The 27,526-nt window shown below is 37.5% G+C and overlaps 1 protein-coding gene across 1 annotated transcript in view; it reads left to right on the forward strand.

Moving 5' to 3' along the window:
* Nucleotides 1–2,584: 2,584 nt before the first annotated feature.
* Nucleotides 2,585–27,526, forward strand: part of LOC101630351 (phospholipid-transporting ATPase FetA-like) — a 57,038-nt gene continuing 32,096 nt past the window's right edge. The window contains exons 1-10 of the mRNA XM_012721262.1: nucleotides 2,585–2,635; nucleotides 9,041–9,091; nucleotides 11,787–11,900; nucleotides 12,644–12,742; nucleotides 14,254–14,315; nucleotides 16,575–16,647; nucleotides 17,001–17,071; nucleotides 17,992–18,074; nucleotides 19,013–19,171; nucleotides 21,412–21,500. Coding sequence (XP_012576716.1) covers nucleotides 2,585–2,635; nucleotides 9,041–9,091; nucleotides 11,787–11,900; nucleotides 12,644–12,742; nucleotides 14,254–14,315; nucleotides 16,575–16,647; nucleotides 17,001–17,071; nucleotides 17,992–18,074; nucleotides 19,013–19,171; nucleotides 21,412–21,500 — 852 coding nt within the window. The remainder of the gene's footprint in view (nucleotides 2,636–9,040; nucleotides 9,092–11,786; nucleotides 11,901–12,643; nucleotides 12,743–14,253; nucleotides 14,316–16,574; nucleotides 16,648–17,000; nucleotides 17,072–17,991; nucleotides 18,075–19,012; nucleotides 19,172–21,411; nucleotides 21,501–27,526) is intronic.

Below are 27,526 nucleotides of genomic sequence, written 5' to 3' on the forward strand. Positions count from 1 at the left end.
GCTGCGCCACCAGGGAGGGCCTCTATGATTCATTTTTAATCTTATTTATATCCTGTTTTGAACTGCTGCTTCACTGTCATATATGTTGTATGGCTGTACGAAATTATCTATCTAGCTACAAGAATCTCTGTCTTGAAGAATTTACAAGCTTGTCCAATCTATTATATTTGTCCTTTCTCTCCTTTCTCTTACCACTGGTGCACATCTACAAATATGATTGACATCATTGCCACTATAATATAATAAAATATACTAACAAATATTGATAGGTGGTTAAATAATACTAGGCAGTAAATTCAAAACTTGTATGTATTGATATGAAAAGATCTCCACTGCATAGCATGAAATGAGCAACATGTTTAGCAATATGAATAGTAGAATCTCATTTGTTAAAAAAAAATACACACACACAGGTGTTTGTATATATGTAAACACTTGTAAGTAAATACTGTGAAAAGGAAGAGACCCAAGCGGATATGCCAGTCGGTTAATATCAGTTTCTTTGAGAAATGGAATAGAAAAAGAAACACATTTTCTCTATATACTTTTAATTTTGAATCTTTACAATTAAAATATATTTATTGGATTACTTTGGATAATTTGAAAAATCAATAAAAAGAAAAATCTTTAATCACAAAAAGAAAACGAAGAAACTAAAAGGAAGAAAAAGAGATATTAGAAAGGGAATAGTATAGATACTGTGGATATATAGCAGAAAATTAATCAGAACCTTGATGATAGGGTCCTATACAACATTTAAATAAACACAACAAATAAACACCTTTGTTACGCAATTCTGTGTGCAACCAAAAGTTACATATTTTCTTTTAAACAGGTGAGTTGTATGTTATATGAACTTTGTCTCAATAAAGTTATCTGGGGAAAAAATGATATCTAAAGTTCTTAGGATTAATTTGTAGAATTCTATTTCTTTAGAGAATATAAAGCAACAACTGAATTAATTTATAAGAAGTTTTTCTGACTTCCAGTAACAAAAGCAGGATATCCAGATAAAATGCATGATTCCTGTTAAATTTAAATTTCCTGAAATTGGACCTCCCTGGTGGCGAACCAATTAAAGCACAGCACTTTGAAGCTAGCCACAGCCACTCTAGCCCGAGTTCAATCCCCAGCCAGGGTGATGACCCACGTGGCGCAGCAGACCTCTCCTGCTGCTACCCTCAGCAGTGTACTTTGTGAGTCTGCCTGTTCTGCTCCCCACTCTATTTCTGGTGAATCCTCTCACTGCCTCCACAACTCTGGCCTGTACCTCAGTTCTATATGCATAAATAAATAATTTTTTTTTTAAATTTCCTCAAATTATAAATAATTTTTAGTTCACGTAAATATGTTCCATGTATTATTTAGGATGTATTTTGTCTCTGTATTTTCATTTGCTAGATTTGGCAACCCTAAACAAAGGGAACTAAGTTTTGAATTTCTCCTAGTTGAATTCTTCTTTTATCTAGTTTTGTGTGGATAGCATTTTGCTTCTGGCTGACTATCTTCAATATAACTTTGCTAGCCTCTCATCTCCTATCCTAGCATGTAAAGTAGATTTTACTAACATGTTTTATACATGGGGAAACTAGCGCCCCAAAATGAAAAGTAAAAATTTAGTCCAGGGCCCAGTCTAGAATAGCTGAAACATTTCCTGAACATTTTTTATGTACTAGGAATAAAAGGTTTTGTTTACTCATCCTCACAACAACCTTATGAATAAATAGTATTATCATTTCTATTTTACAGACAAAATGAGTCTCAGAGACATTCCTCAAGACTCCACAGCTGGTAAATTGAGGATTGATATTTGAACCCTTGCAACCTGACTTGATTGCTCTGTTTTCTTAACCACTATGGGAACCTGCCATGTTTAAATTCTAAGTTCACGGCAGATTTTATAATACCAAGATGTCTTGTTGTGTCTGGCCCTTTCATTTCAGTGGCCAGTACTGAGCACAGGCCCTTGTGAAAATAGGTAGAAGAGGCTGTGGACTCACAGAGAAAAGAGGCTGGAGGGAGGTGTTCATCCCTTGAATTCTATAGCCAGGACCTCCTTGTCCATGCTAATTTCAATCTTAAGTAGTTCTAACTTCTCACCCATAACTCACATTTTGTCACTCCAGTTTCAGCAAAACAGGAATAAACTCTTAGTTAACAAGTAATGAGAAAAACACTTAGTCGTCCCAGTCTCTTCACAGCAGTATTTGCAAGCCTTAGGGGATCTTGAATTAATCTTTTTATTACCCAGTCTAAAAACTTTATTCTTGCCTTTATTACTTCAAACATGACAGCCTACTTTCTTTCCTTAAGTGGGTTTTCTTTCTTTCTCAGACTTTCAGTTTCTTCTCCTAAATGGTTAAGCAAACTGAAGTTTTAACCACTTCTTGCATCATTCCTGCTTTTTCCTTCTTAGAAGTCCCTGCTTATACCCTTCCCTTTGCTTCCTCTCCCTTCCTTTCTGATTTTTTCATCAGTAAAAATCCTACTTTTCTTTCTTCTTTTTCTTCTTGGCAGTTCTTGTGTGAACTAGATAAGACATTGAAGTCACAGTCTGACTCTGCAAACTCAGGCTCTAAACTTTATGATCTACTTGTTTTACTTTACGTTTAAACTCAAACTCAAAGAGGTAGATGTGTATTCAGCAGGTGTAGAGCCTGGATTCCATGTGTCCCTTTGCACTAGTGGGCTTGAGAGAATAGCCTGCTGTACCCACATGAGTTGGGAAAATCAGATAGGGCTCTTTTAAATTAAAAATTGATCGGTGATATGTAGGATTAAATTTTTTAAGATTTTATTTATGCATACAGAACTGGGGTACAGGCTAGAGGTGCAGGGGCCATGAGAGAATTCACCAGAAACAGAGTAGGGAGATGGATGAAGTATACTACAGCAGTAGGGGAGCAGCAGGAGGGACAGGAGAGGTCTGCACACCATGTGGCCACCTCCGAGGCCTGGGATCGAACTCTCACTGAAGCGGCCACAGCTAGCTTTGCAGTGCTGCGCTTCAACCCACTGCACCACCAGGAAGGGTCCTATAACATTAAATTTAATAAAACAAATAAACTTAAATAAGAAAATATTAGAATTTTGTCAAAAAACATAAAAATAATTTTGATTAAAAATAGGAAGAGAGGGCCCTCCCTGGTGGCGCAGCAGGTTAAAGCACAGTACTGAAAAGCTAAAGCCACTTCCACATGAGTTCTATTCCCGCCTTCCTGGAGGTGGCCACATGGCGTGGCAGACCTCTCCTGACCCGCCCGCTGCTCCCCTCAGCAGTGTACTTCGTCCATCTGCCTGTTCTGCTCCCCACTCTGTCTCTGGTGAAGCCTCTCACTGCCCCTGAGCCTCTGGCCTGTACCTCAGTTCTGTATGCACAAATAAATAAATCTTTAAAAAAAAAATAGGAAGAGAGGTTGTGCTAGACTGTTAAGTATGGTTATAGGGAATGCACTAGCATGGGAAGATTGAGTTTACTTACTAACTGAGCAAACTCAGTATGACCATAGTGGAAAATTAACCTGTTCAGGGATTGGGTAATTTCCACACCAGTGAAAATACCTAGTTAAATACTGTCCCAGTCTTCTGCCTGATTAGACAGTTATCTGGGCCCCTGTTAGATCACGAGGGTACCCTAAATCCTCTATGCAACTGAACTGTCTGATCCATGCATGTTCCACTGTTTGGATAATCTGTACTATAATGATTAGCAGAAATTCTTGTATCACAGGGGTATAAATAAGCCACTAACCAGTCAAAACAAGATACAACAAAACTTCGTATCACTCCCAGTCACTTCTTCAATCTTTACTCAAATAATCCAAGTAATTCATGAGAATGAAGGCCTCCCTAGTGGCACAGTTAAAGGCTCAGTGTATTAAGCTACCACCAGCCACTGACATTAGTTCAATAACCAGCCAGGGAGCTGACCCATGTGGCACACAGCAGACTTCTCCTGTCTCGCCTGCTGCAGTGTTTTTCAGTTAATCCACCTGTTCTGCTCCCCACTCTGTCTCTGGTGACTCCTCCCTTCCCCCCACATCTAGCCTACATCCCAGTTCTTGTATACTTAAATAAATTTTTAAAAAATCATGAGAATGAGAATGAAACAAAACAGACACACGCCATCCAGTAAAATAAACCAAGCTGTAGTGCTGGGTGATAAACCCAGGACATTTATTTATGTATTGTTGTCAAGGTGATTATGTAGGCATGATATAATGCATATAGGAGTGACTTCCCAGGTTATACCACTAACTGCCTGTCTATCTTGCTCACAAGAATATAGTATGCAACAGGTGAATCAGGGTTTTAGAGAGTAGGCCTGGAGTCTGAGAACTCCGAGCAGACTCCTTTTTGGTTCTTGTCTTCAGTGAGGAAAGAATTCAATGTTGAGACCAAAGTTGCAGAAAAGCAAGAGATTGCTTGATAGATAAGGGGAAGGACAGGAAATCTATCCAGATGTAGAGGGGTTCTGAGTTTATAGGCACAGAACTCGCAAGAAGTAGGTTCTTAAGTAAATACAGTGGGAAAGGAGTCAGGGTTTGGCTGTTGGGGTGTCAGCATTGTGTCTCTTGCTGATTGGCTGGGTTCATGGGAATCTCCTAGACTACCAAGACCCACGTTACCCAGCCTACTATTTCAAAATCAGCTTTGGTCTATTGCTCTTGTGCTATTTTATTGATGTTTTGAGCACCCATTTTTAATTAAAAGAGGGGAGAGAGGACCCTCCTAGTCTGTGATTGTTTCTCAGTCAGGCTGATAAGTGGACATGAGACCCCCTGTTCCTCACTGACTGCTTATACCCATTTCTTAACTTCCTCCTTCACTAGTAGATGACCCATGGTGCATAAATGTCAACTCTATCCAAAGTAATCTATATGATCAAAATCTATACTCTGAAATGCTTGGGTAAAAGTAGTTAAACATCCCAGTTCACTTCTCCCACAATTTATATAAACCCCTGACCTTGGTTCCTCATAATTTTATTGGTATTTTCTGTAAGAAATTTACTCATGTTCTCGTTTCATCATATTTCGCAATGTTGTTGATATTTAGAGAAAGAACAGAAGAAATAATGTGAAGAACCATAAAGACACTTGTCTTATTATTGGCTCTCTCCTAGGTATCTTTCAAAAGTTTATGAGCTTATTCTACCAAGCATTTAAAGAAAACCTAATATCTATTCTTCTCAAACTCTTCCGTAATGTCAAAAAGGAAGAATCTTTACTAACTCCTTTTATGAGGCCAGCTTAACACTAATACTAAAACCAGATAGGGACAGCACAAAAAAAGAAAATTACAGGTCAAGATCTTTACATAGATGCAGAAATCTTCAAGGAAATATTATGAAACTAAATTCAACAATATATTAAAAAGACTATTATTATTAATATGTTATTAATGTATTAAAATACCACTATGACCCAGTGGTATTTATTCAGGGAGTGCAAAGAAGGTTCAATGTATGCAAATCTATCAATATGATTCATCACATAAGCAAAATGAAAGATAAAAATCATCTGATCATTTCAAAGAATATGAAAATGCTAACTTGAAAAGACATACACACCTATGTGTTCACTGCATCATTATTCAAAAATCACTAACATAAGGTGACACAACAAATGCCCAAAGAAAATGATTAGACAAAGGATACATAACACATATGCACAATGGAGTATTACTCAGTCATAAATAATGAAATCTTACCATTTGTGACAACATGGATGGAAATTAAGAGGACTATGTCATTGCAAAAATCAGGAGGAGGGCAAATACCATATGATTGCACTCATCTGTGGAATGTAAAGGAGGGAAGCAAGCAAACAAAACAAAAATAAAAAGAAACTTTTAGGCTCTGACAACAAAATGATGGTTATCAGAGAGAACGTGATAAAATATATACAGTTGTTAAGGTGAAAAAAAGGAAACTAAATGGTGTTGCCTCAAAAATAATAATTTTAAAAGTCTCTGAACTTAAATCCCTGAGAAATGCCATGTATTTTGCCAGTTCAGTTGTTTTTCCCCTAGGAGAGAGTTCTGTGTCCTTTAATGATCCATCTTGACTTCATTCTCAGAGTTCTAGTGAGTAAAATTTTCCCTTTGTCTTTAATCAAAATTCTGAAGTTTATCTAGAAGTAAACATTCTAAGAAGACTTTAAAAAAGGAAGAGTTGCTATCCTATATTAAAAGTTGTGTGATTTAAAAGAGGGACAGAACAACAGAATATAATAGAAAACCCAAAGTCCTACTCAATGTGTAAGAATTTAGTGTGTTATGCAAGTGATATTTAAGACCAGAGTGGGGGAATATACTTGCAAATTATGTACTTGATAAGTGAACGTCTATCCAGAATAAAGAAATAACGCTTATGTGCTGGCGATTAAAAAGACAATGAATTGTGTTTAAAATGGCTAAGATTCAGAATAGACATCTCTCCAAACAAGATATATAAATGTTCAATAAGCAAATTAAGAGACATCCAACATCAGTAAGGAAAAACATTACTACAATGAGGTAGTACTTCACATCTAGTAGGATGATGGAAGTAAAAAACACAAGCAGTAACACAGTTGGTGAGGATGTGGATAAGTTGAAACCTCAGATATTGTGGGTAGGAATGTAAAACAGTGTAGCTGCTATGAAAATCTATTTGGCAGTTCTTCAAAAAATTAAGCATAGACTAACCATATGACCCAGGAGTTCTCTTGGGTAAGTCTGCAAAAGAAATAAAAATATGTCCACACAAAATCTTGTACACAAATGTTCCTAACAGCCTGACTCATAATTTTCAAAAGATGGAAACAACCCAGTGTTCATCAATGGATAGATAGATAAATGCAGTAGAATGGTATTCAGTCAGTATTCATACTATAATATACATGAATCTTGAAAACATTATACGAAGTAGAAGTTAGTCACAATAAACCACACATTATTCCTTTTTTTTAAATTCCTTTTTATATGACTGTCCAAAATAGGCAAATCCATAGAGACAGAGAGTAAATTAGTGTTTGCCAGGAACTAAAGAAAGGGGGACAATGGGAGTGGATATGGAGTGTCTTTTGGGAGTGGTGAAAATATGCTTGAATAAGTGGTAATGGTGGTATAACCTTGTGAATCTACTGAAAATACTGAATTGTCCTCTTTAAGGGAATAAATTTTTTGTTATTTGAATTACATTTAAAAAATAAATAAAATGCAGCAGTTACTGGGTTGGGTCTCTAGGGGCTGGAGACAAAGACTTCTTTTGAGGGGTAAGGTGAGTGAGTTCAAGGGAAGGAGTCGGTAGCAGAGAAGAAGAATTTTTGAGGACCTTAGAAGAAAATTTTACTTATAATCTTAAAAGCCATGAGCTAAAAAGACCTTCATGAGCCAGAGTGCTTCAAAATAGACATTCAATATAATTCAGAGCCAGGAGTGGCTGAACTCCCTGAGGAGAAAAATTCTATGGAAATGTAGTCTAAGAATTTCTAGAAGAGTTAAGGATAGCAGACTTATCTGCAGTATCACTCTTTGGGTAAATTTTGGGTTGCTTGAAATATACTATGTAGACTCAAGAGAACTGAGAAACATACCATGACATTCAGATAATACTCCAGAAACATTTCCATATTCATCTTTCCCTGACTTCTTTCCTCTTCTGTATATCCCTAACAGCCTGTTCTTACCTGTATCACCACCCTTGCATTAGAGGGAAATTTTGTCTTCTCTCCTAGGAATAAAAGCCTAAAATGGTCAGGGATTATGTAACCCTGGCTCTTAGCATAGGGCCTGACACTGACATCTGCCAGGATCCCAGTAAATGGCTTTGTTCAACCAATGAAGAACTGAAGAGGCTACAGTATAGGAAAGTTTCATTCAAGACAGAAATCTCTATTGATAATATATACTCTTCTTAGTATTATATGATTTCATATAACACTTTGTAGTGCCTGTTTGGATGTGATGATTTTTATCATGTGTTATAATGATCAGACTCACTTCTACAAATCTAAAACTCCTATCAAGTCAAGCACTCTCATCTTTCTAACCCTCATCAGCATCTAGCACTCTGGCTTCTGGGCAGTAGTGTCACCTCGTGGGGCAACAGTTGGGAGTGGGCATAGGACAAAGAAAAAAATGTTCAAACTCTAAGTGGAGAGAGGCCTAGAGGGGGCTTACACCAAAAAGATGCAGCCCCATGTTTATTTAGAACCAGGCTCAGGGAAGGTGGCAAGTACGTGGAGGAATGTACATGTGTGGATGTTGTATCACCATCTGGTGCAAGCCAGAGTGGGGTGACCAAGGACTGTTGCTTAGAGGGTGCCATTGTTCCCACTCAGCAAAACATACTGTCTCTAATCCCTGTTCTTTACTAACTTTCTGCTAATCTTTGCCAATGTGGTATTTTAGCTGATCTTGCTAATCTGGCCATAAGTCTGCCTGCTGTTTTCAGCAGACACTGGCTTCCCAGTATGTTCCTCATACCAGGACTTTTGCCCTAGGGAGAAGGTTCCCTGCCTGACTGTACATTTAGCTTGACCAGCAGAAACTGTGGGTGCCAAGACAATAGCCCCAATAAGGAGGAGGGCTGGGGATTCCACACAGTAGATGATCCATGATGATCTATTAATTCAAATTTAGTTAGACATGTTTGGGAAAGGCTGCCTTGGAAAGGGCCACAAATACCTTAAAATTTGAAGGAGGACTGCATTTGTATGTTTGGTAAGAATGGTGCCGGCTGAGCTGTTGTCTGTGGAGACATACAGGATCATTAGGAACATTAATTGTAGAGAACGCCTCAGACGTTACTTGTCCTGTTGCCTCAAGAAAATTTGAATTTAAGGATTTCCATTTTTATTATATTTCTTTAGTTTGCATTGCTTACTCTTCATTTCATCACATCTTTATTCTTTTAGTGCAGACACTAAGTTCTACTGCTAACCAGCTGTCCTTGGTGAGAAAATGTGAGGCTCTTCACTCACAGCCAGCTTCCAGGCTCATCTACACAGGGGCAGCCTTCTCATCGATTCTTTCCTCTTTTTCAGAATGTGAGAGATATCTGCAAGCCAACAACAGAGAATTCAACACTCTGTTCAATTATCCAGTGAGTATTAGGTCTCTGGCTATTTCATAAGGGGCCTGGTATTCTCCTCTAGTAGTCGATGTAGATCTTATAACATAGATCTTTCAAGTTTTGTTTTTTTTAAAGATTTTTATTCATTTATGCTACAGAATCTGGGGTACAGGCCAGAGGAACAGAGGTAGTGAGGGGATTCACCAGAGACAGGGCAGGAAGCAGAACAGGCAGATTGATGAAGTACACTTCTGAGGGGAGCAGCAGGCAAGACAGGAGTGGTCTGCTGCGCCATGTGGGTCACCCCAACCTCCCTCTCCCCCCTGGGCCCTTTATGAACTGGCACTAAAGCGGCTGCAGCCAGCTTCACAGTGCTGCACTCTAACCCATTGTGCCACCAGAGGGGGCCATATCTTCCAAGTCTATGCCTTGGGAGCTGGGGCAGTTTAGGCTCAAAACCAAAGTTAATACAGTGACCTAGGTTCAGGAGAGAATATAGCTCAGATTTTGGGTTTTTATTTGTATCTTCTAGAAATACTATAGTGTTTTCTTACACAGCATAGTTTCAAAGTTTTTCTCTTTTTCACTTAGACAGCTACCTAGGACATAGTTTTCCACTGTACTAGTATACTTTAATTTATTTAACCAACTCCTATTGCTGAACATAATAGATGTTGGCATTCAAACCCCCTTCCAAAAAAAGTCCTCAGAGTTTTGCTCTAATAAGTGACCCTGAATGAACAGCATTATACATATATTTTAGCACATTTGTGTGACTATAGCATATGAATGTTTCCTAGAAGTGAATTAGCTGGATCAAAAGGATAACACATTTAAATTTTGATACATATTACTGGATTTCCCTCAAAAAAAAGATTGAGCCATGCTCATCTTTGCCAGGCTCCTAGATGAAATATGACATTTCATCTATCTTAATTTTGAATTCAATCAATACTCTTTTAATTATCCCTTTATATTTCTTTTTTCTAGAAACTACCTATTAATTATCTTTGCTCATTTTCTATTGGATTATTTATGTTTCACTTATTTATTTATTGTTTTGATAAAGTAACTCACAAAAAAATATATATTGGAAAGTTCATGCTTCAACACCCTTGCCCACGTCTGCTCCCTGTGTGGAAGTTTCTCGTATATTCATTAGTGTTCTTTGTGCAAACAGAGCAAATATAAATATGTATTCTTACTTTCATACTCTCTTACACTATTCTGTGCCTCAACATATGACCTGGTGTTGTTCTCATAATTACAATTTCATAATAGCTTTTCCCTTCATTTCTTTCTTCAGCTGTGTAGTGTTTCCAATGCAGATTTAGCTTAGTTTATGTAACCAGCTCCTTATGAGTTGACATTTAGGTTTTCACAAATTATAACAGATGCTTTTATGCATGTATAATTTCATGCATGTATATATATAGAAAGAGATAGGTAGATGTACATATGTATTGAGACAGAGGCAGACAGATATAGAGACATATATATTTATAGTTTGCAGTCTGTAGGATAGTAGTTCAAGATTTCTGAGTTAAAGAGGTTTTAGGTAATAACGATGTTAAGGGTATAGGTGTGGGTGCAGGTTTTCCCACTACATCTTGACCTGGTAAGAAGTACTATGGTGTAATAAAGCTAAGTCTTGGCATCAGACAGACCTGTGTTTGAACATAATTCCACTAGCTTTGTATCATTAGGCGTGTCATTTCACATCACAGATCTCTAGTTACCTCACTTATGAGGGATAAGGGCATCATAATGTTCACCTTACAGGATGTTTGTGGGAGTGTGAAAAATACAAGTTCTCTTTCTCCAAGAAACTATTACCTCTTAAATAAAAGCATACAGATTTCATACATCTCTGGATCCACATTTCCCACCATGATGTTTGACATTGAAAAAGTATTCAGTAAGTATGTACTAAATAGTCAGTGAATAAACATATCTGATTCTTATGTAATTAACAACCATTTCATTTTCCCTGGCCCTACCAGTTACTCATTCTTCTCATTTTTCAATGTTTCCTCTATTTTTATTCCTTTTCATCTTTCTAATCTCTAACTACTGATTCCCTTCTGTTCTCCTCTATTGCCCCATTTAGCCATCAGTCAGGTATCAGTGACCAAATAAATCAATAAATAACCAAACCCAAAACCTACAACTTCTATCATGTTTAAATTTTGTCTCTATTGCCAAAAAAGCTAAACCCTGGGGAAATGCATAGTTAAGCAGACATTTCTACATTCTTGAGATATTCCCTCTCTTTGACATTTAAGAGTAGAAGAAAATAATCTATCTGTAAGATGGCTGAGAAGTATTAATCCTTCAATCTTGCAACAGAATCAAAATGAATTTTGTCTTTGTGAAACAAATGCTACCTGAAATATATTAATTAACTATTATATGAAATGAAGAATCCAAACAAAGGGTATTCACACAAAGACTAATTGTACAACTAACCCTTGAAAGTAGACATTAGGCCTGAGACACTTGGGAGAGGAGTGAGGAGAGAGCAGGGATAGAGTGGAAGACTATGGGTCCTTTGGTGATGGGAAGACTATGATCACTGCACCTGAGGGGAGAAATCCTTTACTGTTACTTTTTCCTATCTCTTAGAATGGTCTTGGTCCTTTTTATCAAGACTGGAAATTGGGGGCAAGTAGTTACTAGAGAAACTGTCCTTTGTTCTTCCAATTGTGCTTATTTTCACTTTCAGAACAATTCCATCAAAACCTCAAAATATAATGTCTTGAACTTCTTGCCGGTGAATCTGTTTGAACAGTTCCAGAGACTTGCAAATGCATATTTCCTCATCTTGTTGATCCTACAGGTAATTGCCTTTTGGGGCCTCTTCCACAGAACACTTTATTAACCACTCTGGGGTTAGGTTGTATAATCAGTTATACTCTCCAAACTGAGAGATATCTTTTATTTCAAATAATAGACAAGTGTCTCTTAGATAATAGAGTCCGATGATAGAGTCTCAACAGTGTTTTAGAGTAGCTGTGGTCAGAAGTAGCCAAGAAAAGTTCCCTTTTCATGGCTACACAGTCAGAGTTCAGCTTGACCCTAGGAAGCCATAGATTTCACCCCAACCTCCTCCTTCTCTTCTTCCCAGCTCCCCTGACAGAAAGTTAACTTGCAGGAGTGCTGAAGGAGAATGGTTTAGAACAACAGTGCCAGCACAAGGGAAGAAAGCAGGGTAGGATAGACCCAAGTTGGGAGAAGGGGGTTCCCCTTGTACCAAAGAAGAGTGTGTGGTTTCCCTGAATCCACTTACAGCCCCTAACCAGCAGCTTCATTATCAGAGGAGAAATGACCCTTTCCTTCAAGACAAAGGTAGTGGAATTCTGGACAAATTGGTGGCAACTCAGAGCTTCCACTTGTTTTGTCCTTTTTGGGGAGATGCTTATTTATATTTGGGGAGCTGTACAAAGACAGATGAAAGTAACTAGGATGGTTGTATTTCTTATAAACCCTTAGAGATAACAATGGTGGTGGGATTGGGGTTGGGAGGAAATTTATTATCCTGTAAACTCTTGACCCACATTTCTCTCCCTTTTCCTTTCCCAGTTGATTCCCCAGATCTCCTCCTTGGCATGGTACACAACTGTGATCCCCCTGTTAGTGGTGCTGTCCATAACAGCAGTGAAGGATGCCAACGATGACCTGGTGAAGTGACCTCCCGGGCTTTCAGTCCCTCACCATGCCTAGTCAGACCGTGGGACAAGACAGACTTCCCTAACTATACTGAGAGCTAGGAATGAGAGCACTGCCTCCTTTCCTTGTTTCCTTACTTATCCCAGATAAATATTTATGCAATTCAGTTAGGGCAATATGGGTGACCCATGCGTGGCCTGAAAAGGGAAATGTAAGGCCTTCCCTGCCTTCCTCCTGACATCACTTTTTGGGCTTCCTCCTTCTATCATCCTACCTCTTCCTCCACTCCCTTTAGAATTCCCCACTCTGCTCTTACCTTTTTGCCTCCATCCCCCCTTTTCCCATTTGTATGTTCCTGTTCCCTTCCTCCCTCTTTCTCCTGGTCTTATCTTTGTTTTCCCCATCCTACATTCCCTTTCTACTCTCCCAACTCTCCCTGTTTCCCTTTCCAACATTCAGTTCTATTAGGTATACACAGCTAGGAGCCCTCTGGTTTTAGAAAGCCTTTGACATAAGCAGAGGCTCACTCCTTTTCTGGCCTTGGAGAGAGAAACTGACTCCCAGTAAGTGCTTCCTCTTTGCTCCTTTAACATCTGACTTGAAAAAATGAGGATAATGGCTCAACACCCTGTCTGCTAGTGGGGTTTGAGAGCCAGTGTTGTTGACCTGCTTGAAGTTTTTCCTAAGAGAGTTCAGATTTTGCCTGGATAGATATTTAAGCCAAATTTGAGAGCAGGATGTTTCTCCAACTCTTTAACTTTGTACCTGTTTAAACCCAGAATTAGTAAATGTGTGAGTTAGATTTAGTCACAACTTAGTTTTACAAAAATGCAACTTTATTTCTTCATAAGTAAACTCAGTAGCACCCCTCCCATCGCCCAAACCTTTTAAACAAGCACCAAAAACTTAACTTGCCAATTCACAATAACCCAGTTACTTCTGATTTAGAACTCAAGTCTCTATAAGATATACAGGTCAACAAATTCAGGGTTCTCTGTGTCCTTTTCCCAATCCTGCCCTGGAAGGAGGGGATTCATGTGTGCCCCAATATCAAGACATACCTTTTATTCGTTCTCCGTCTATGTCCTTAAAATGGAAAACTGTTCTTCTTTTCCTCAGTATGGAAGCTTTTGCATGTTGACTGTATGGGGGATGGAGGTGGGAGTGTGCTTGAGAATCCTCAGTTTTCCTTCTCCTTGCTGAGGTGTATGAGGCTCTAGGCCTCCTCTGTGGCTCTAGACATAAGTCATTTTTTCTTATTCCTGTAGGCTTTGGTTTTTGACATATAAAGTCAAAGATTTTTGCCTTCCTTGTCTCCCTGGGTTTTTTCTGACCCCTGACCCCCTCTTCTCTTCGCAGAGAAGAGAAGCTTCTCAGCTTTTTGGCCTGGTTTAAATGGCATAAGGGCTTCAGAGGGAAAAGGAAAATTATATAAAAGGAAAACAATATTAGATAAATTCACATTATTAACTTGCTTCATACAGCTTAACTAGTTTCCTTGGTATTTGCTTGTGTCATTTTAGAAGAGGCACAAAAATGACAATCAAGTCAACAACAAATCTGTTCTGGTGCTGACAAATGGCAGGTAAGTCCTTCTAGGAAAGCCACTTTGAGAAGCACTGTCTGTGGGGAAGCTACAGCTTAATGTGATGGCTACTATGGAAAAGTAACTCAGGACAATGAAAAGAACTTTGGATTGGACATAAGAATTTGTTTCTGTGTCTGCTATGTCCTAAACTTGCCATGTGATCATAGACTTTTCTGTTCTCATATTTTTTTTATCTATGTAGTGGAGATAATATTTTCTACCTTATGGGATGCTTGTGAAAATAAAAACGAAATACCCTATATTAAATTAACAAATTATGACCTGGTATTAATATACAATTGATTATTATTAGTGCAGTAATCATCATGGAGACATCTGTCAATAGAAGATAATTGAATTCTGATATGACTTGTTAACCTTCCTGTTATAACCTTTGCTCATGTCATTTTGTGTTTACATTTTAAAGAAAGTACTGATGTTGACCCCATTTCTGTGGTACTTAGTCATATAAACTCTTGGGCTCATATTTAGATTTGGTAGAGATCTGCAGATTTTGAACAATTTACCTTTGGAGGGAGACAAGCGTAATTCCTATGCAAAGCAAAATGTGGAGACTATCAGAAGTACAAAAATTATTCTTGGAGTTAATAAAAATAAGCAATGATAGCTGGCTAAAAGAATCAAGGGAGGCCCTCTAGAGGAGGCAATATTTGTGCTAGGCGTAAAGGGGAGGGGAAAAATTCAACAGAGATTGTATGAAGGGAACAATGACAAGTTGATAGAATCATGATTATAAAAACACACAGGCCTGAAGGAGTGAAAGATTGAGGTCCAGTCTTTTTTTCATAGTGCTCTTACAATAGCTATAGTTTTTAGTCATATAATTCTGTTTTGTGAAGTTCTTTTTCACCCATATAATCCTGTTATTTACTATGTCCACTTATTCCTACTCATGGTATTTCCTTATTTATTATTTTCTTTACTCATCCTTTAAAGCCTCTTATGTGCTATCACCAAAAAAAATTGAGTTATGATTTAAAAGAAAATTTTAAAATGAAGGAACAGAAATAAAAAGAAAAGTAAATAAAACTGAATTCATCAGAAAATTATGAGGCTAAGGAATTACTGCCCAAATGGATTTAACCACATGAACTGAATAGCTTGAACATTTGGGTGTTTTAAGATTATTGGAGAAGAATTTGTCTTAGAGGGGTGCTAGGTAGGAGGTCACGTCAGGACCCTGGTTAGACTTTGTAAGTCAGTGAGTGTGTGATTAATTTAATATTTGAGGTGAGTCTAGTTGTTGAAGCAATCTGTATTCCAGAAAATGGCTTTTTTTTTTTTCCTAGAACATATGGATCTCAGAGAAGCTATCTTTTCAGAAAAGTTTTCTGGAAACACACATAACTTTTGTGTTTCTGTCAAAGTAGTGGCATACTTCATGCTTATAGAAAACAAGTCTTCTTTCAAAGGTGAAATGGGCCTTGGTCTCAAAATATGCCTTCTCTGTCCCTACTCTTTGAATGCTTAACATAATAGAATGGTTACAAAGGGGTAGTTGCTGTTTCTGAAAGGTTTATGGCAATATATAAATCTTGCTGTCTTTCATTAGGAAGGGATGATTTATGGGCCCTAGACAATTAGAGATTTGAAGTACAAAAAAGAAAAGGGAACAAAGTCAGTATTATTGTACAATCTCTCCTTTTACCAGACTGCCTTTCACAGGAGGTGGGGATTTGAGGAGTCAAAAGTAATCCATTTTTAACATCAGTGAATAAATTTAGTACAGCCATTTTAGCTATTGAAAAAAAAAGCCACTCTTTCTCTAAGTGTTTTTCCAAGTATGTTATTAATATATGGTTAAATGAGAAATGCAAAGTACAGAAAATTATGCATCTAGTATGTAACTTAAACATGTATGTTGTATGTGATTCTATGGACTAATATTTTCTAGGGAAAAATATTAATAGTGACTACCTTTGTGGAACAAAGTTAAAATCTGGAGGAAAAAAGAGACTTCACTTTTTCCTATTACATACTTCTTTGTTATTCTAACTGTTTTGCCATGTGCACATGTAATTTTTACTTTAAAAAAATGTATGTTTACATATAATTTTACACGGTCTTAATCTAAAGTCAAGAGAAGGAGCCCCTGTAACCAGGATGCATCACAGGCCATTTGATCCTCCTCTGAGTCTTGACCTCGGCTCAACTTTTCATTCTTTCTTTCTTGATTGTCAAAACAGGGCTATGGGGAAACTCTCAGAACAGAGATTCAAGGGTTGTTTCTTACAGGATGCAAAAGGACAAATGGAAGAATATCCAAGTAGGAGATATAATAAAAGTAGAAAATAACCAGCATGTCCCGGTGAGTGCCTCTTTTGGCTCTGGTTTTTTCTTTTATGGCTTGAGTGGGTATAGGGAACCTTTTGAGTCCTGCTCCCACTGCTTTTGGTGACCTCCATCTACCTCACTTCACATCTAAGGAGGAACAACTCCTGGGATAAGAAATCTGTTCTTGTCCCCTCTTATAGGTAAAGTTTAGCTGGTTTTGGGGAAGGGGTGTCTGTGGTAGCAGGCATGGATCCTAGACCAAGAAATTAACCAAATATCTATAAATTCTTAAGATGAGCCCCATTCCTAAGGTAACTGCTCTTGTCACTGTAATGTCAAAGGTCTGCTCCCTGCTTTCCTTATCTTATCTGACTTTTCTGATCACAGGCTGACATGCTATTACTCTCTAGCAGTGAGCCCTATAGTCTGGCGTATATAGAAACAGCAGAACTGGATGGGTAAGTGTTTCCTTCTGGTAATCCCTTAAGATGATTGAGCCAGCTTAGAGAGAGGCTTCTCACTGGAAGAGAGCCTGAGGCAGACAGTGAACTCTAATCTCAGATGGAGGTAGCGATATAGAGCTGAGGAGAAATCTACAAACCAGAGAAGATAGGAGGCCAGACTCTAAATGACCTCAAATCTGAGGCTGTTATTGAGCGCCTACTGGATATGGAATTTGAGCCAGTAAGGACCATATTTGCCTTCTCTAAACTGGACATACTTTGGCTATATCAAACTGCTGAGTGGTAAGAAAGAGGAAAACAAAGTCCTAACATTTCAAATAGAACTCCAAATTTTTGGGGAGGGGAAGGGTGGAGGTAAATGAGTATGGAGGAAATTACACGTTAATCAAACACCATGTTCCATAGAGGACTTAACATGGAAATTCATTTATGTACAAAAGAAATGTAGCTTCCAGTTTTGCTCTGTCTCCGTGTCTCCTGTGTTAGTAATGGTTAATTGGATTCCTTCATGGGTCCTATAAATACTTGTGAGGTGAGGAGTATGTCTTTTTGGAGGTATGTATAAGGATTCTTTTTCTCAAAGGAAGCAAGTGCCACCTCCAGGATATTTTGTGATGTCTGTTCAGCTGCATAGTGCATCTGACTAGCAAGATCTTACGGGCTACCTAAAGTAGTGGTAGTGTGTTGCAGAGGAAAGTAGCTGGGCTAACACTGGGTTCCCTCAATACTGTCTTTGCAAGAAGAGAACAGTGAGAGGACTTAAGCTCAAACCTAAGCAGTAAGCTCTGTTGGCTCAAGTCTAAGCTCCTTTGACAACATCTCTTTTGTGAAATCCCATGAAGTAGGAGAAACTGGCCCATGCTGCTATTATCTTTGTGCCTTATAGTCTGGTGACTGTGCATCCTTTACTCTAGTGAAACCAACCTGAAAGTGAAGCAGGCCCTCTCAGTTACCAGTGACTTAGAAGATAACCTGAAGCTTCTGTCTGCCTTTAATGGTGAGTTAGGATACAGGTTTGCCCACCCAAATTTTCTTCAGTTGGAGTCTGATTAAATAAATCATGTATATTCAGACAGTGAATTTTATATAACATAAAAAATAATAGGCTTTTTATTGACATGAAAAAAATATTCAGCATACTTACAAGTGAAAAAAGAGGTTATGCTAGGCTGTGTACTATGAAGTTATTTTGGGAAACATGTTTTTGAGTGACTGTATAGAAGTAGACTAGGAAGAATGTACTTCATCCATATTTACAAAGGGCCTATTTTATTTTACTAATCAAAACAAAAAGTCATTTTGAAAAAAATACTAGGCTCACTTTAAGTTTTTAAGTAGTTTTAAAATTTCTTCAAATTCAGGGGCCTCCCTGGTGGTGCAAGGGGTTAAGTCACAGCACTATGCAGCTATCTGCAGCTACTGCAGCATGAGTTCAATCCCCAACCAGGGATCTGACCCACATGGTGCAGCAGGCCTCTCTTGTCTTGCCTGCTGCTCCCCTCAACAGTGCATTTCAGTTGATCTGCTTGTTCTGTCCCCATTCTGTAACTGTTGAATCCTCTCACCCATCTACCCCTACCTCTGGCCTCCACCCAGTTCTTGTATATATGCATGCATGCATATTTAAAATAAATAAATGTATTCAGATTCAGATGTCAGACTTCAACTGATGGCAATGAGTTACCAGATAGGTCTTTCTTTCTCTGGATAACCTATATCACTTGTAGAATTACTCTTCTTTGATGCCCAGAAACCTTTGCCTTTATAAAGGTTGCTGGTGAGACATAGGCAGCAGTTAAGAGAGAACAGGAAAAAAAAAATGTGCATGTATTTTGAAAAAGGGATGTTCTTTTCTCTTGGTAAGCTTTCTCCTATCCTGTTGGGAAAGACCTATGATGACAAAACCAAGTCTCTTATGCCTTCATTTTTCTTCAGGGAAAGTGAAGTGTGAGACTCCCAATAACAAGTTAGACAAATTCACAGGAGTACTGAGTTATAAGGGAAGCAACTACTCTCTGGACCATGACAAGCTGCTGCTCCGAGGCTGTGTCATCAGGAATACGGATTGGTGCTGTGGCATGGTGATTTTTACTGGTATGTCTCCAGGGTATGTCTGCCTCTCAGGCTGCTGGATTTCACAAGTGGCCGAGTTGTGGGTATTTCAGTTTATGGGATGTAGATGTGGCACTCAGAACACTATGGCCTGGAGATAGATGGGAGGAAGGGAACTGGGTGGATAACAGATGGTTTAAGAAAAACTGTTTTCATATAAATTCTTTTATTGCAAACAATGAGTTGCCAACATATCAACTCTACTTTTGTTAGAGGAAGGCTTGATGTTCCAAGACTACAAGGCATTCGTGAGTCTTTCCAGTCATATCTGGATGCAAGAGAAGGTGTCCACATAGAAGATGTACACACAGATTTAGTAAAAGGGGAACATATGAAAGGGAAGAGTAAACGTGTGGATTGCTCCCAGGAGGAAAAAACATGCACAGTGCTCATTGTTAAGGATATAAACTGCAACATGAAGGTTTCATGCCAGAGAAAGGCACCTGTAGATTGGTAGCAGTGGCTCTTTTGAGATGTCACTTAGAAGCATATTCCCGTATACTTAGAGAAGTATGTCCGTGGACTATGATGTGGTTCAGGAAAATGGAGGAAGGCTTTGTGCTGTCCTGTGTCCTCCCTGTGCCCTCAGTGACAATGGGCATTGATGACAATCATACCAAGAAGACGAGGACACAAAAGATTGGCATTGATAAGACTGACATTCACCAAACTGAATACTACTCAATTCTGAGATTCCTGCTAGAGAATTTACTCCAAGACATAGGGTCTTACATGCTTCACTTTTGTGGAAAATAACAGGATCCAGCACTAGGGGAGGCTTGTTGTCTAGGGAGACAGTGTTGGTGGAATTTCTTCACTGGTTCTTCACCTTCAGCAGCAGTGTCTAAAACTCAAAGGATTTAAAGTACACTTATCAATATTTTTTTCACTGTGTTTCAGCAACTACCCCCAACACACACTTTGCCATAGATAAAAAGTGCATTTCTTAGAAAAGGTTTTTATATAAATAAGCTAGCACAAATTTAGTTAATGCTTCCACCAACTCTTTGTTGGTTAAATGGTAGTGAAAAATCTTTGGGAACTTTGGGAAGTTCAAAACAGAGGGGAACTTGATGCCACCTGAGAGTATGTCAAGCTACTGAGGGCAAAACTTGAAACCTGGGGTGGAATTCATCTTTCTGTGGACCCTTGAAAGATACTGCCCCTGTAGCTTCCAGTCTCTCAACCAAACTTCTCATGACTTCATGCCCTTCAAGGAATGCTTAAGAGGAAAGAGTGGCATCCCTTATGCCATATTTTCAGTGCCTGCCCAGGGAAGTTCCAGCTCTCCACGTGCAAACATTGATGAAATTTCTTTCTTAGCATTCATGTACAAGTAATAATCAAATGGGGGGAAAAAACAGAGAAATTGCTACATACACTTTCTCCTAATGCTTTATGTTTTCTCTGTAGCCCCATCTCTGCTCAATAATTTCCAATTCTGGTTCCATTAAAAACTTTTTGCTTCTTCTTCTTCTTCTTTTTTTTTTTTTTTTTTTTTTTTTTTTTTTGCTGCCTGCCCTTACCATGAAGAAATACAGAATTTCTTTCTCTCAGACCGAGATGTCTCAGCTCCTCAGCTTCCTGTCAGAAGAAATCACAGCTTTTGCCTTTCCATTTCTCCATACCCAGGCTAGAAATCTTAAATATAGTTTGTTCCAGCACTGGGTTTCCTCAAAAGAAGATAGAGGTCTCTTTTTCATAAAACCCCTTCCCTAAGTTAATCAGATGGTGATGAGAGAGGCATGTGACTCCTATTTTTACTTAACTCATCTGTAAAAAACTAGACACTAAGGCGCTAAAAATGGGAGTCTGCATTGGTGTACTTTATAGAAGTAGTTTATCCTTAGAAACAGTTTCTCCTCAAATTTTGTTGACTTGCTAATCATTTCATAACTGTATAATTTTGGGAATATGTGCACCTGTGCTTCACTCATCCTCCACCAAAGTCCTATCACTGTCCTCCCCTACCCCTCACCCACCCTCTGATCCCTTTGGTCACTAGTGTGTTTTCCACAGAGTCTAAGATTTATTCTTGTTGTGAGAAACACACTTCATTCCTTGAGTTAGTGGTACTAATTGTGAACCTTTTCTCCAGGCTTTATCCCCTTGGCACTAGAGAGAGGTTTCATTAGGTGTCATAAAGGTACATTTCAACCCAATCTAAAATCTCTCAGTATATTCATTGTTTCTAAGAGCTGATGTCTCCCTGTTTCATTTAGGTCCAGACACCAAATTAATGCAGAATAGTGGAACGTACACCTTTAAACAGACACAAATAGACCATCTCATGAATATCCTTGTGATCTGGGTAAGTTAAAGATTTTTTTTTTCTGTTTCTTCACAAAAAGGCATACTTCCCTGTCTTCCACAAAGTACCTGGCATTTCCAACTTGGAATTTAATTGTTTAAAGTTTCAAGCAGTTTTAGGGTCCCATATCCTAATGTCTAAATTAGGAAAGAGTAGAACCCATTGACAAGGGAGTCTAGTTTACACCTGTGTTGTGGAGGACAGACACAATTTGTTTAAAATTTGATGCTTTGATTAGTAATACCATGATTGTGTGCTCAGACCTGTGGTCAGCTCCTGAGTTTTGTCTTTTCCCTAATCCTTTGGTCAGTTTCCTTATATTCTACATATAAGGGAAACCATCCATTATTTATCTTTTTCCTTCTGACCTGTTTCACTCAGCTACATCCATATTGCTGCAAATAGCATGAGTTTATGATAAATACTCTTCTGATGGAGGACCAAATCAGCAGCCCCCAAATTCATCTCCCAGGAATATCAGAAAGAAAAACTGGAAAGAGCAACACCATCAGAAAATTAATAGAATATTTTCTAAAATTAAAGAAGGCTATGAGTTTCATATTAAGTATCATAAAATTTTAATGCTCAGAGGGTATTAAAAAATTACTCAAGTTTTTCATAGAGATAAGAATGTGATACCAACAACAACAACAACAAATGAGCTTTAAATTGGCATCAGATTTCTCAGCAGTACTTCTGGGACTTAGAAACCACTGGGCTCAGTGGCTCTTTCTGCCCACTTGTCCTCTCCTGTTCTTTCTAGTAAACATACTCTTAAAAGAAAAAAAAAATAGGAACCCAGTCCTCCCTGGTGGCGCAGCAGGTTAAAGCACAGCACTAAGAAGCTAAAATCACTTCAGCATGAGTTCAATCCCCACCCACCCCAGAGGTGATCCACATGGCACAGCAGACCTCTCCTGACCCGCCCACTGCTCCCCTCAGCAGTTACTTCACCAGTCAGCCTGTTCTGCTCCTCCCTCTGTCTCTGGCGAATCCTCTCACTGCCCTGGCCTGTACCCCAGTTCTGTATGCATAAATAAATAAATCTTAAAAAAAAAAAATAGGAACCACTGGGTTCATAGTTTGGCATTTTTCAGTGAAAACTGTTTTGAACTGAAAAACCTATAAGCAGGGGAACTACCAAACAAGTGAGAAAGCAAATTTGGTGGTGTCTTAGAACCTTTCTCCTTGCTGGCAGTTTCTGCCCCAGGTCTTTGCAAGACTTGCTTCTTTCTCATGATTCACTCATTGGCATCTTTTCAGACAGGCCTCCTTTATCACTAGTTGAATGCAGTCACCCCAACCAAGACCTTCTTTAGTCTATGAATCTGCTTTATATTCCTCACAGCACGTTGCACTGATTCAATTGTATTTTTTCCATTTTGTAACTAATTTTTTTATCTACCTAGAACCAAAGGATTGTAAACGCTCCAAGAGTAAGGATACTGTCTTTTTTCACCATGGTATCCCCACCTCCACAACTATGTCTGACATGTAATAGGAACCTCAGTATTATTTGCTGAATGAATGAAAAAAGTGGTTGAATAGCTAAGCTACCAAATTATGACCCTGTAAGGCACATTGATCTCTATATTCTTGGGAGTACCTTGAACAAAGTAATGCTCCGGAGTAGTTCTTGAATAGTTGCTAAATGGAGAAGTATCCTTGAACTAGCTAGGTTTGTTGTATCAGCTCAACAGTTGTTTATGCCATCTTTTTGTCAGGACATTTGTAAATGTCGTCAGAGACGATGCACTCTCATTTCTTGCAGCAGAAACTCTTCCTAATTTAAACATTTCATTTTTTTCCCATTTTTGGAAATGTTTCTTAGGGGGAAATCTGGCAAACACAGGAAGTATGCTTTATAAAGCTGCTTCCTGATGCACCCACAACTCAATGGCAGTTTAATCTCATCATTCTTTCTAGTGACCAGAACTCACAGTGATAATGCTTTCTGAATGCTGTCTGTTAAATAGGAGTTTATTTGCCGAGCAAAGAAGCAGACTGGTTGAAATTGAAATGATAACAGAAACCTCAGATGTATTTTTGGAGAAGACACAATGAAAAGCCCAGACATGAAGGTCCAAAGGGCCAGAGTACTTTCTCTTTATAGGCTGCCTGTGATACCTAGGAGCTCCACTTTGACAGAGAAGACCTTGAGTATCTCTTTCCACCTTTACTGAAAGCACCTTTTGCTAAGTGGGAGGCTGGATGCTGTTCTGCAGCTGATTGTAATGAAACCATCTTGGGTTTATAGCAATAACCAATTTCTTGGTACTTTCTTCTTTGCAAAAAGGAAGTAAAGAAGTACCAATAAACACTGCCACGGAATAAGCATAGAGCATCCACAAGAGTTTAGAAAGCCTTAGGTGGAGGAAAAGCTCTAGAAATAAGCAAGCCTCATGCCATAATAGAGGTAATTTTCCTTTCTGGTGGCTCATTCTGAGCAAAGATCTGTTTCCGGAGGATTCCTGGTCGAACATTGGAAAAACGTCACTGAAAACCATGGGTAATTCACAGTTATCCAGGCAATAGGGATGGGACATTGGTATTGAAGGTCACCCTGTAATTTTTTCCCACAGTCTTTGAGAGTTTAAAATTAGTTACTGTAATAACATTACAAATTCTAAGTTAATATTCATTTATTATAAGTTAATAAGTTAACAAGTTAATAAGTAAATAATAGTGATAACTTATTCAAATCATTTTAACTTTCCCACTTTTTCCCACTGGAACTGTTGAAGTAGGCTGGAGAAGTGGCATGTAGAAAATGTCTTAAATTTAATATTTAATATTTAGTATCAAAGAAAAAGGCTATGAGATCAGTTGAACTCATCACTGAGGTTCTGAACCATGAGGGTAGCTTTTCTTTCACATTAATCATTGAAGAGGAAGTAAATCACACAGCTTCATCACAAAGAACTGAGCTACTCAATATATTCTGCATTAGGCTAAGAATAAAACCAATTTTGTTCTGTTTTAATCTCAGTTCTCTTTTATTTTGTTCTTCCCATCTTTCACCTAATTCTCAAGTCTCAAATATTGAGTGATAGTAAGGACTTCCTGTTAATTTTTTAAGTGATAGAGATATGGTGGTCACATTTTAAAGTAAAGTCTTTTAAAGCTATATGTTAAACTGTTACAGATAAAATTATATAGTGTGAGAAATTTGTTTGAACGAAAGGAAAAAGGATTTTTGACTAAAACAAGACTGGCCCTAAATTGCTAATTGTTGAAGCTATGTGAAGGTATGTAGGGGCTCATTGTACTGCTTATATACTTTAATATGTGTTTGGAAATTTTCATCATATTTCATAACAATAAAAGGTTTTTTTAATCTCATTTTTTGAAAATGGTCTCAGTTAGAACTGCTTCTTCTGCCTTTCTACTCTTGTCTTCAAAGACTTTCGCACCAGTGACTTAAAGATGAGCCCTTCAGCCATCCACCACCCACCCCCCACATCTGAGTGGGGATAGATTGCTTTGAGCTAGTTATACTTTTTGGGTACAGTTTTGAAGACAATTAAGGAGTGTTAGAGGTGGCTCACAGTACAAGGTGACCTTCAACACCCTTGTTCCATCCCTATTGCTTGGATAACTGAGAATTACCCTTGGTTTCCAGTAACATGCCTCTACTCTTAGACCAGAAGTCCTCCAAAACCAGATCTTTCTGCTCAGAATGAGCCAACAGAAAGGAAAATTACCTCTGTCACAGCATGAGGCTTGTTAATGCTGCTGCTCTTAATTTCATCACACTGTCTTCTCTACAGGCATTGCTGTGTTATAAAATTATATAGCAATTTATTATAACCAAATATTGGGAAATATTTGACAATTTCTTAAAAAGTTAAAAATAAAAATAACTTACATAGATTTCCACAGTTCTATTCCTAGATATTTACAAAGGAATGCAAAGTCTTGTACACTAAATATTCAATGCCATTTTGTTTGTAATTTGCAAAAACTGTAAACAATTCAATTATCCAACAGAAGATGAGTTAGTAAACAAATTGTGTGGTATCCATACAATAGAATATTACTCAGCAATGAAAAGAAATATTGTTAGATGCAAAATGTGGATAATTCCCAAAATAGTTATGTTCAATAATGAAACAGACAAAAAGAGTATATACTATTTGATTGCATTTAATGAAATTCTTTTTTTCATTTTCTTTTTTCTAAGCTTTCTTAATATATAATGCACATATAACATTGTATAAGTTTAAGATATACCACATAATAATTTCATATGTGCATATATTGCAAAATGATTACCACAGAGGTTCATTAACATATCTATCACTTCACAGATTTACAATGTTTTTTTAAATGTGTGGTAAGAACTTTCAGAATCTACTCTCTTAGCAATTTTCAAATATACAGTGTGGGATTGTTAACTATAATCACCATGCTATACATTACATCACCAAAGCTTATTCATTTATAACTAGAAGTTTCTACCCTTTGACAACTTTTACCCATTCCATTTCACCCTTCTGCTCTGATAACCACCCATTTGCTATTTTTATAAGTTTGGTATTTTTTAGATTCCACATATAAGAATTGTATTTCTTTGATTTACTTCATTTAGCACAATACCCTCAAAGTTCATTCATGTTATCACAAGTGGCAGAATTTCCTTTTGCTGAATGAATAATATTCCACTAGATATATATGTTTGTGTATACATATACATATATCAACTATATGATTTATATATGTGTATTACTTTTCTCCTTATCCATTGTTCTGTTGATAGGTACATTTTTTCATGGCTATTTTAAGTAATGCTATGATAGGGATGTAGATATCGCTTAAAGATATTGATTTCCTTTGGATAAAGGAAAATTTCTGGATCATATGGTAGTTTTATTTTTAATTTTCTCAGGAAATTCAATGCTCTTTTTTCATAGTAATTGCTCCAATTCACATTAACATTGCATTCTTTATTATATTTCTTTCTTGTCTTTTGATAATAGTGTTCTAACAGATATGCCCTGGTGTTTCACTGTGGGGCTGACTTGCATTTCCCTTATGATTGATGATGATGAGTATCTTTTCATATACCTGCTAGCCATTTTAATATCTTCTTGGGAAAAGTGTCTATTCAGGTCCTTTGCAAATTGTTTTAGTCATATTATTTAGTTTTTTTGCTATTGAGTTATTGAGTTCCTTATATACTTTGATTATTAACCCTTTCTTGGTTGTTTGACTTGAAAGTATCTTCTCCCATTAAATAGGTTACTTTTTCAACTTGTTACCTCTGATAGTTTCTTTTACCTTGCAGAAGATTTTTTTAACTTAATTTTTTTTACTTTTGTTCTGGGTGTTTTGGTTTTCTTACCCATAAAGTCATTACCAAGATGGATGTCAAGGAGCTTTTTATTTGTTTTCTTCTAAAATTTTCATAGTTTTAGGTTTTACATTTAAGTTTACAGTCCCTTTTGAGTTTTTGAGAGGTTTTGTTTCATTCTTTTGCATGTTGCAACTTTTTCAACCCATTGAAGAAACTATCTCTTTTTCCAATGAATACTCTTCCTTTCTTTGTCATATATTAGAAGAAACTATCTCTTTTTCCAATGAATACTCTTTCTTTCTTTGTCATATATTAGAAGAAACTATCTCTTTTTCCAATGAATACTCTTTCTTTCTTTGTCATATATTAGTTGACATATACTCATGGTTTTATATCTGGGCTCTCAAGTCTGTTCTGTTTGTGTATGTTTTGCTGTCAGCACCATACTGTTTGATTATTATAGTGTTGTAATATATTTTGAAATAAGGAAATGTAATAAATTCATCTTTGTCCTTTCTCAGGATTGCTTTATTTGGAGATCTTTTATGGTTTTGTACAAATTTTAGAATTTCCCCATTTAATTGGAATCCTTAAAAGACATTGCATTATATCTATAAATGACTTTGAATACTATAGATATTTTAACAATGTTAGTTCTTCCTATTCTTGAACATAGGATCAATTTACATTTAATTGTGCATTTTTCAATTTCATTCAATGTCTCAATCCC

The sequence above is a fragment of the Condylura cristata genome, unplaced genomic scaffold (genome assembly GCF_000260355.1).
Source record: "Condylura cristata isolate star-nosed mole 26May11 unplaced genomic scaffold, ConCri1.0 scaffold00006, whole genome shotgun sequence".
Classification (NCBI taxonomy): Eukaryota; Metazoa; Chordata; class Mammalia; order Eulipotyphla; family Talpidae; genus Condylura; species Condylura cristata.